Source organism: Lycium ferocissimum, chromosome 11 (assembly GCF_029784015.1).
Source record: "Lycium ferocissimum isolate CSIRO_LF1 chromosome 11, AGI_CSIRO_Lferr_CH_V1, whole genome shotgun sequence".
In the NCBI taxonomy this organism is placed as follows: Eukaryota; Viridiplantae; Streptophyta; class Magnoliopsida; order Solanales; family Solanaceae; genus Lycium; species Lycium ferocissimum.
The window spans coordinates 39612995-39624546 of NC_081352.1; the positions used below are offsets into that span (position 1 = coordinate 39612995).

The 11552-nt window shown below is 30.4% G+C and overlaps 1 protein-coding gene across 1 annotated transcript in view; it reads right to left on the minus strand.

The window, feature by feature from the left end:
* Nucleotides 1–234: 234 nt before the first annotated feature.
* Nucleotides 235–11552, minus strand: part of LOC132038319 (taxadiene 5-alpha hydroxylase) — a 14857-nt gene continuing 3539 nt past the window's right edge. The window contains exons 2-4 of the mRNA XM_059429000.1: nucleotides 1385–2405; nucleotides 1097–1284; nucleotides 235–744 (exon numbers count right to left, since the gene is read on the minus strand). Coding sequence (XP_059284983.1) covers nucleotides 451–744; nucleotides 1097–1284; nucleotides 1385–2405 — 1503 coding nt within the window. The 3' untranslated portion in view covers nucleotides 235–450. The remainder of the gene's footprint in view (nucleotides 745–1096; nucleotides 1285–1384; nucleotides 2406–11552) is intronic.

Genomic DNA, 11552 nt, shown 5'->3' on the forward strand with positions numbered 1-11552 from the left:
CACATTATTTCCAAATGTTGCAAGTCATATTAAATTGTGTTCTATGACCGGGCCTAATGAAATTGACAATCCCCTTAGTCAATAATTGAATGACCTCAGTCTGTCAACATTGTTCTGACTATTGCTATACAAATCCACCAACTTGATTGATAGAAAACAATATTTCAAATAAATTCATGAACCAAACTCCTAACACTTTTCTACTTTCGCAGTCATGCCCATCCCTGTTGGAATCTCTGGACGATAATATTCCTTTTTGTCGAAGAGTAATATGAAAATTAAAGGGTATTGACATAAGATTTTTTCCGAATTTGTTCATGGTGATAACTAATGAAGTCCCATAACTGGTTATCAAATGATTGAATAACCGGGAGCAATTTACTTATGATACTTAGTTGACATAAATCAGCCAAAAGTCCTAAGACTAAAGTGATAACAGAGTTTATTTCATTAAAACTTGGGAGAAATTTTAATGGGCATTCCTTGGGAAGGGAAAGGGAGGGGATCCATGACAATTGGTTCATCAGGATTTATTAAGGACCAGTTGTATCTTGTCACAATATAATGAACAAATATAAGAATGTTTAGCTTTGCCAATTGGTACCCAGCACAGAGTCTTGGTCCTCCTCCAAATGGTATAAATGCATATGGTTGAACAGGCTCTTCAAATCTACTTGGATCAAAATTTTGGGGCTCTTTAAAATACTCTGGACTATTATGTGTGCCATATGTTGTCCACAATACCTGCACATAGCAAATAAAGTTAGCATCCTTTTCGTATTGATCTCTAGTTTTACGTATTGACCTCAACTTATTTGGCATTGAGACATAGAGCCCGTTTGGATTGGCTTATAAGTTGCTGAAAACAGCATAAAGTACATTTTCACTTTTTTTGAGTGTTTAGGTAGTGAACTTATAAGCCCATTTTGTTCTTAAAAAAGCCCAAAAAAATAAATTGGGGTTGTAGCCTCTCTTTTTTTTTTTTTATAAAGTTTTTTTTTTTAAAAAATTTAAGCGGGCCCATAGTGATACTGGTATATGATGATTGTGACAATAGTAATTTTGTAATAGGATGAAGATTGATAATTATTCTTACCTTCCAACCTTTTGGAATAATGAATCCATCAAATTCAATGTCAGCAATTGCTTTTCTGAATGAACCAAAGATAGGAGGAAATAGCCTCATGCTTTCTCGAGCAACTTGCCATGTGTATTTCATCTTTTTTGTGTCTTCCAAAGAGAGTATCTGCCCTGGTCTTTTATTACTCATTATATTAGCATGTTCTGTCATAAGTTAAAAAGTTTCACATTAATCAGTTCAGTGTGGAGAATCAAACCGAAAATATTGAAATAATTATGGTATAACTAGTTTCTATATACGTACCTTGAAAGAGAAGAGAATAGCAAGAGGGATGATGAGCCAACATCCTAAATGTCATAGCAATAGCAAAAGAGGTGGTATCATGTGCAGCAAACACTAGCAAAACAACATTATCAACAACTTCGTCTTCACTAACTTCACCACGAATCATTGCTTTCACTAATCGCGAAAGCAATGCCTCGTCTGATTTCCCTTCTTCTCCCTGATCGTGTCCAAATTCTATCTCTCTTTTTTTCTCCCTTATAACTTCAACAAGAAATGTCTGTACTTCCATCCTTGCACTTATAGCCCTCGAGAACTTAGATCCTGGAAACTTAAATGGGGGCGAAAATGCCCCTTCCAAGACTCTCTCGAACGTTTCAAGTAATCCTGGCTTGACTACGATCCCTAAAAAGCACTCGAATACAATCTTGAACGTCAAGGATTTGGTAAGGTGATAAAGTTTAATCGTCCGGTCTTCTTGGCCATGACAATTTTTTTCCAAGTAGGATTGAATTGTGTTACAAATTTTGGGTACCATTGCATCTAGGCTAATATATGTAAGACTTGATGAAATAATCCCACGAAGAAATCGATGCATATCGCCTTTTTTCTCCATAATTGAATTTTTTCCCATGAGCTCAACTGAAGAAGTAGGCCAAGAACTTATTACCAATTTGAATTCATTGGACATGAAGAACATATTGGCCTCTGCTCCACATACAACTACTGTTGGTGCTCCCATGAGTTTTGTTTTGAAGGTTTTTCCATATTTTTCGATTCGAGGTTGAACGAATTCTTCAAATAATTTGTTCTTTTTTTGTGCTTTGTAAAATTCTATGGTTTCACCAATCCATGGTAGCCCCATTTCTCCTGGTGGAAGTTTCTTTTTGGTAATGTGTTTGTGGACAATTTTGTAATGTCTTAAGAGAATGGAAAAAACAATTATGAAAATGATTGATAAGGTGAAATTAGAAAGAGGAAAGTTCATATCCATAGCAATTAATGAAAGGGAAATCAACAAAGCTTTTGGTGTGTTAATTAGCTTAAGAACTATATGCCAAATTTATAGTCCTTTGCATGGGGAGGATTACTGGTTAAGAACAACATAAAATACTTAAAAAGTCAAAGGTATTTGATCGACAAGAAATAGTCAACCAATTATGCAGATGCGACCTCTATCTAATAATCTAATTAATCCATTTGCTATATTGCTTCAAAAATCATTCCAATGGAAGATTTAACGTATATACACTAACAGTGTAAATAATATATTTAACTTATTGTAATAGATTTCGATGTAAACATGATATGACATTATCAAAATAATTACACTGTCATGTCAGTATATAGAAATTAAACTCTTTCATGTAATCTACGATCATTAACGATGACCTTTGTTTCAAATTTAATTGAGAAGAAAATGAGAAAGTCGGTTCCAGTAAATAACTGATCATATGCAATGCATGTGAGGTTGGCCGTCCAAAAACCAAGTTCCTTCACCCTAAAAATTAAAACCTCTGAATCATCATCATAATATATCTGAAAGATTCATATGAAAAAAGAAAAAAAAATACTTACCGGCCACCACGATTCTAGCAATATTTGTAAATTGGTTTTTGAAATATTTAATAGCCGCGTTATCCCTAGATATCTGCTGTATCTAATATTTATATAGGGTTTAATAGCTTCTAGTTGACGTGAAATTTGCAGAAGCATCTTCTCCACTTTCTTCATGTTGAAAAAATAAACATAAAAATAATCAAATAGGAATGGTTCTGGTAGCTGTGAGTAGGAATTCTGTCACACCACACCTTATATTTATGGAAAGCTAAAGTGCATCTATCCTGTAAAACTTGTTAACTAAAATAGTAAGGGATCGTTTGGTTCGCGCTAGGATTATAATTCTTGAACTAATTTATTCCACTTGGGTGATAGGATAAAATAATACCTAGTTTGATGAGATAAGGTGAGATATTTAGGATTAAGTTTGAGATTAAATTTATACTTTATTTGATTGACGGTATAATATTTCATCAAATTTAAGCTCAAACTTAATTCTGGGATATTCAACCTTATTCATGAACCAAACGACCTAACACCATCTGTGTAAATAAATTCTTATATCACCATATCATCCTCAAATGTGGAATTTAAAATCTTGAAAATAAAATATGTTGCCTGCTACAACTGATAAAAATAGGCGTGTCGAGTATGCAATATGATTCGATAAATTAATAAAATAACTCCTTCTTTTTTACCATTTGGCATCAGGAATCCGCTAGATCAACTAATTTGAATTCAGGCCGCTTAGAGCTCATTTAAGGGCGCTTGAGAATTTTTTCATTTACAGGGTTCAACTTAAAAATATCTAATTAAAGATGAACGGATCATATCTGCACCGCTAAATATCTGGGTGATATTAATAAGATGAAGCAATTTGCCAATAGATTTATTTTGGGCGGTCAGTTTTAACTTGAACCTTACTGCAGGTACATGGTGTGGTTACGTTTTTAATTTATTCTACTAATTTTCTGTTTAGTAGAGAATATGCAGTAATTTAGAACCTAATGGGATATGTTAAGCCTTTGGCATAATTGCTTTGATGAGATCAAGGTAAGTAATATTCCATGTGTAATTGCGTTTATTTTAAGCAATCCACCCCCACCTAGGTAATTGAAGTTACTAACAGTACATTTTTTTTCAACAGCAGCTTACGGTATACTATTCGCTTTTACTTGTCTCGTTTTGCTTTTTTAAAGTCAAAATATATGAATTTTGACCAATATTTTAAGAGATATTTTTTCATCAAATTAATATGAGAAGAATTGCAATTTGTAATAACTATTGTATAGCTTTCGAACATTTAACTTTTACTTTTAAAAGGGCAAAGGTGCAAATATGCCCCTCAACTTTGTGAGATATACCCCTAGTTAAAAAAGTGGTGTATATATACTCTTGTCATTACAAAATAGTGCAAATATATCTCTGCCCTTACAAAAATAGTGCAATATACCCTTTTCGCTAACGACATTTAAAAAAAAAACATTTAACTTATTTCTTAATTAAAAAAATGCCACGTGGCTTTAAAAAAAAAAAGTCAACTCATTTTTTTTTTTTTGAGTAGATATATTTTTCTAACGCCACATGCTAAACTCTTTTCTGGTGGGTCAAGTCTGGTTCGTTTAAAAAGATATCTCCGTGGCTTTAAGAAAAAATAAGTCTACCCATTTTTTTAAACGAACCAGACCCGATCCACCAGAAAAAAATTTATCATGTGGCTTTAGAAAAATATATCTACTCAAAAAAATGAGTAGACTTTTTTTTAAAGCCACTTCGTATTTTTTTAATTAAAAAATAAACTAAATGATTTTAAAAAAAAAAACTGTCAGCAAAAAGGGTAAATTTGCACTATTTTGCAACGGCAGAGGTATATTTACACCACATTTATAACTGGGGTATATCTGCTCTAAACCGCAAAGTTGAGGGGTATTTTTGCACCTTTTCCCATTTTAAAATATTGTAATGTAGTTCAATTTAGTTTCAAAGATTAATCAAATTTGATTCTCGAAAAGTGAAATGTTACAAGCAAAAATAAACGAAGGTAGTATTAGTTAAGATTAAAACGTGTCCTTTCCCACGCAAGATCAAGATTAAATGGTTTAAGAGACTAAAATTTCTATAATAGACAAAGAAGTCTCATATAATTCATGTTAATCTGATATTAACGCTAAAAGTGCTTTATGTTTTGAAGACCAAAACTTAATTAATTAGTTCACCACCAACTGAAATTACACTTAATTTCTCTCCTATTTTCCTTATTTCTCTAACACGTCTCAGAATCTCTTTTGTTTTGTTAAACATCAAGCACTAGACTCAAACTCAATTTCTTAAAATGAAGCTATTTGATGAAGTACTTAACATGCAAGGAATCGGAGTTCTCATATCATGACCGATGGCCATATGTCATTAGATAATTCTTCTGAATTAAAAAAAAATGAGAAGTCCTCCATGAAAGACATACACCCTCTGTCCCAATTTATCATACTTCGAATTTCGAGAGTTAAATTTCTAATTTTGACTAAGAATTCGGACATAATTTTTTTAAAGTTTTTTCAAATAAGTTCTATATATTTGGAAACTACAAAAGTACTACTCCATAAGTCACAATAATTAACAATTCAAAATACTTAAAAGACATATAAGAAAATCTCGATCAAATAATGTTAAAATATCCCACATCAGTGGTTTAGGGGATGAATTGACTTCCTATATGGACTTGGGCAATCCTGTCCTCATGAGCTAGCTTTTGGGGTTGAGTTAGGTCCAAAATTCATTCTTTACATGGTATCAGAGCAGGACCCATAGTGGTACCCATATTAAATCCTCTCCTCATAAATTAGCTTTTGGGGTTGAGTTAGATCCAATATTCATTCTTTAAAAAAAAAAAAAAAAACTCATTTGACTTTCAAAATTCGTAATGTGCCACATAAGAGGTCGTTTGGTACGTAGACAAAATTATCCCAGAATTATAATCCTGGGACTAATTTATCCCATCTCTTGGGACTAAATCTGAGTATTGAATAATACATATACAAACGACAAATTAACACCGTCAGCAATTTGCAGGAGATGATAATATAATACTGATCATGAAGATGACTGATCTATCAGCAATCACATGTAATGATATTCCTGTACCTAACAGCCCCGGCGTACTTCTCTTTCTAGGAATATACTTTGGTTTGTAATAGACTAATAGCAATATATATACACACCAACTCCTATATGTGTGATCTATTGGTTCATTGTGAATATCGTGTATTTTCTTATGATTTCTTAGCTTAGAATATGTTATCGTTTCTATACCAAATAGATCTCTCTCTTTCTTAAGAAAAATAAGGGTCTGTCTGGAAAGCCACATGGTAATTGGAATGGGCGTAATTATTAGGGTAGTAATTATACAACCTAGTAATTACACAAGATAATTATTACGATGACCTGTTTGTTTGTCATAACGTAATTATAGTTTTATTATAAGTATATTGTTTGATAGCACATGTGTAATTACACAATTAGATTAATTTAAAAATAAAAATTAATACTTGACAAATATGTGCCTTTAAAATGATATATTAAATTAGGTATTTCAGATACATATTGTTGCTTGAAAATATATTAATTAATCATCACATACTTGTAAAATAATATTATTAAAATAACTATATATATATTTCAAATTAATAATATTTATATTTAATTAATTATAAACATTAAAAGCACACATTTGTAAGAATATCATGGGTTGGATGTTTGACAAAAAGATTAATATTATACATATAATGTCATAGTAAAATTATTCAAATGTTTGACAAATTAATTTATCAATTGTAACTGGAAAATGAGCAACATGCAATAATGTAAAACAACAAGTGAATAGGACTAAAGCAAATAAATTGAAATAAAACATATAATCTAAATTCAAAATCCAGAAAAAAAAAAAAAAATTAACATGATACTTTTATGTCAAATCCCAATATAACTTAAAGTAAATGTATTTCAAAAGAAAGTGAAAACATATACTCCTATAAGTCTATAACCTCATTTAACAACGGAATTCTACTTTAATAACATCACTCGTTTTATGTCAAGTTTATTAATGACTCGTCCTTTTTAATATTAGGAAGTGTACTTTCAAAAACTAGAATAATAACGTAGTACGCTAAATAAAGAAAATTAAAAAAAAATTAGAGCAATTACATGGAATCACAAGAAGTAAAGGTTGAGAAATAAGAAAAAAAAATAAAAGATAAAAAATATTTTTAAAAATAAAAATAAAATAAAAAAGAAAATAAAACAATAGAAATAAAAATAAAAAGAAAATATAACAATAGAAATAAAAAATAAATTAAAAAGAAAAGAAATTAGAAAGTAACCCTGTAATTACAGGGTGTAATTACACGCAATTCTCAACCTTCCCTTGAGAATTGGATAGTGTAATTACACCTTCTCAATTACACATTTACACCCAATTACATGGTCATGCTGACCATGTAATTACTTGATCTGATAAACATGTCAAATTGTCTAATTACACTCAATTTCAATTTTATGGGTGGCTTCCAAACAAGCCCTAAATAATTGCTGGAGTAGTAGTCGTCAAAGAAGTATTCCGAAAGATACTCTCCCTATTCCAAAATAAATATATTTTTAAAAAAGGTTATCAAAGACATTAATTAAAGGATAATTTATCAATATAACATTTTTGCTTCTTCCAAACTTTTCTTAAAACTAAATATAGTCATTAAAGATATGGATAATTTTGGAAAAAAATAATTAATTTTCACCTTTACCTGCCCAATATATTAAAAACAATTTTTCACTTTTATTTGTCTATTTTAGCATATCAAGAGAAGACAAATTTTTTTCTTGTTTTACCTTAACATTATTAGTCATTTATAAAGTATTTCTCAAGTCTATTGAGACTATATACCAATTGATATGAGTATTTTGATAAAACATATACTTCATTTATTAATTTTTAAGGAACGTGCAAAGTCAATAGTGGATAAATAAAAATAAACATAATGAGTATATCTTTGGACTATCATAAAAAAAAGCGTCAGGGATTCCTTTTTATTGCTATGGAGGGAGTATTGACTTATCTACGAAAGGATATTGGAGAACTAACAGTAACAGCAAATTCCAGAACAAGAAAAATGTATTTTCGTTAAAGTGCTGCATATTTGCACCGACCAATACACTTTGAAATTTGGAGTCTGAATGAAAATCCGAGAAACAAGATGACTCTCTTAGTCCTTGGGCATATTTGTGAAGTAAGAGACACAATAATGTGATTGCAATCCAAAAATACTTTTTAACATGCTAATGTAATATTGTTCGAATCAAATTATACGATTTTCCTAAAACGTTTTATACTGTTAAAAGCATTCCTACACGTTATAATATATAATTTTGATTTCAAATCTACTTATTAATGGACTGAATTAAGCGGTTCAAAATACATTTTTTTGCGCGGATTGCCCTTCGTTTGGGGTGGTCTTTAAATTTTGCCCCTCAAATTTGTGGTCTTTAAATTTTAAGCCGTATTTGTAGTGTATTTGTTTTCCAAAAATAATATATGAAGTTACGGGTTCGAATCCCGCTCGACCAAAATAAAAAAATAATTTGGGTAGTAACCCAAAAGTTAAAGTTATGCCCAAACCTAAATGAATTGGGCGGGTCTTTTATGGCATTTTAATCTTCTGATTTGTTCCACTCTCCTCTTAACATGTGTTCATAGCGGGCGAATACGAGCTATTAAATTTGTAACCATTCTTCGGTGTGGTAATTAAGTTATATCCTTAACAAATCAATATTCTCCCTTTATATACTTCAAAACCTAACAATAAATTGTAATGTTAGTATCTCACGAATTCTGGAGTTTAACTGGATCAATGACCCACAATTAGTTTGGAATGACAAATACATATATATGCTTCAAGGCAAAGTCGGTAATTTTAGTAGAGAAGTAACTTGATTCTCACTTCAAAGTTTAATTAGATTATAAAATAAATTAATTTGACATTTTAGAACTTGTAAAAGTTGTACTATAAGATAATTTATTAATTGAAATATTCTCTCTCTCTCTCTCTCTCTCTCTCTCTTGTGTGTTCATAGCGGGCGGTTTGTATTCTTCGGGTGGGCCTTTCCCTTTAGTAATGGATTCTGGAGTCTGGATCAATGACCCACATACCAGCACTTCAAAGTTTAATTCATAAAATAAATTAATTTGGCATTTTAGAAAATTTTACTATAAGATAATTTATTAATTGAAATATTGTGAAATACGTCAACCAACGATAATTGTGTGAGGCTCCATTGTAATTTTGACACTTAGATAATGGGGTCCATTTGCATACTTTATATTTCACTTACCACTCACCACCATAGTCCCCCTCTTCCGCCCACCCCTCTTCTTCTTTGGTTTTCTTTTTCTTATTCAATCATGACCTAGTGCAATTCTACACAAATTGGAAATGAGAAAAGCAAAAGATAAGCTAATATTTTTTTGGTAACTAAAGAAAAGACAGCAAATGAAGGAGTTGAGCATACAAAGAAAATAAACGAGACTGATGCGGCAAAACATTTTAATTTATTTTATTTGGATCATTCTTATTTCTCAAAGTTTCTGGAAATATGTACCCATAGCTAAATATTAAAGAAAAATACTAAAATTAGAGTTTATTTGGTTTAGCTGAATTTAAGTAATTTTTAGGAACAAGTACTTAAAAATACTATTTAAGTGCTTAAGTTGAATTTATAAATAAACAGATAAAAATATTGAAGCTGAAATAAGTAGTTGATGTATTTGATAAAAAAAAAAAATGCTAATAGACACCTTTTTTCTGTTAAAATAACTTAAACGCCCTTAAAATAAATGGATATAGATACTGGAGCTAAAAATAAGCAGTTGATGTTTTTGATTAAAAAAATTACTAATAACCATTTTTTCTGTTAAATAAACGGTAACGTCTTTAAACTGTTAATATTAAAAATAATCTTATTATTCAACATTTTTAAGCATACATTTTTTTTAAGGTTAATCTCATAATTGTTTCTTTGAACAAATGAGTTTGAATTCATGAATTTCTTTTAAGAAATGAGTTTAAGGTTTAAAATTCATTAGCCTAGTACAGATAAAGAAATTTTTGATGAAAAACTAAACAAAGTACTTAAAATTATTTATAAAAATTAATATATTGTATATTTATAATTACAAAAATTGTGTATATAATTTGTAGGTTTGATGCGGTTTTTTCTTTTGTTTGTTTTTAAAAAAACCAAATCGAACCAAATATTATCCGTTTTCTAAAATTTTAAATCAAACCAAACTCAAATAACTATCGGTTTATTTAATCGATGTCGTTCGATTTTTGATTTGGATCGGTTCTTAACTGAACCGTGAACACCCCTACACTTTAGGATATAAATCGATTAGATAATATATATATATATATATATATATATATATATATAGAATATTTATTTAAATAGCATGTAATAATTAATAACATGATCTCTTTTTCTTCGTAACTACAGATCCTAAGGTAACAAGTATAGTTTTTTCTTTTCTTTTCTGCTTTTGGTTTATTTTTTAAGCCAATCCTATAAAATAAAATAGAGCCTTTGTGCCATAAATTAAAGAAATAATTGAGCTAATTTTTTTTTTTTTTTAATTGTATTTGGGAGTTGGATATTGGATAGAGATAAGAAAGAAAAAGAAAATGAAAGAAGAAGAGGGGTGGGGGAAGAGGGGGACTGGGGTGGTAAGTGGTGAGTGGCATGTAAAATATGTAAATGGACCCCACTATCCAAGTGTTAGAAATAGAATGGACCCTCATACAACTATTGTTGGTTGGGCCTCTACCATTGTAAAATTTTTCCACAAAGACAGTGCTTTAGTTAGGACAAAGAGCAAGATACTAACACACTGGATATTTGCATCAAATCACATTAATTCATCATGGTCATCAAATTATATGTACTATATATCCATTGATTTGACGCAACTTGAAGAATAGATATGGTGGAATTGTACCTCCTCTAAAATTTCAACTTGAAGCCTGAAGGTTGTGAACCTATCCATCTGAAATTGCCATTTTCTTTTTTCGTTATTTGAATTATATAAACTCACCTTGTACAAAATTTATCTCTTTAATTTTACTTTTATAGCTCCGTATTTTCTCACAATTTCTCCACGCACCTAGAACGTTCTCCTTTCAGGTACTATTTCTCTTACTCGATTGGTAGTTCTAGAAGAATCAATTCTTTTCTTTGTCCCGTATTTTCGTGCGTGGCGTGATCTTTCGTTTTCTTCCCATCCTCGAGTGTTGTATTTTTGGTAAGTTTATCTTAATTTTTACCCTAATTTTCTTCTAATTTACCAATTTTATGGCTTAAATTTCATCACATACGTATTTTCCTAACCTTCTTCAATGTTTTTCGCTTTTTTTCCATCACATTCTAGCTATCGTTAAGGTCGTTTTCCATCCGATTTTCGTGTGGGTTCTTTTGTTTGCTTCTTTTGTTCTTCCTCTTTTTCTTTGTTTGCTTAGCTTTATGGCGGTGGCTTTTCTTAGCAAGATCGAAACACTTAGATCGTTCAAAAATGTAGTGAATGCGGAATTTA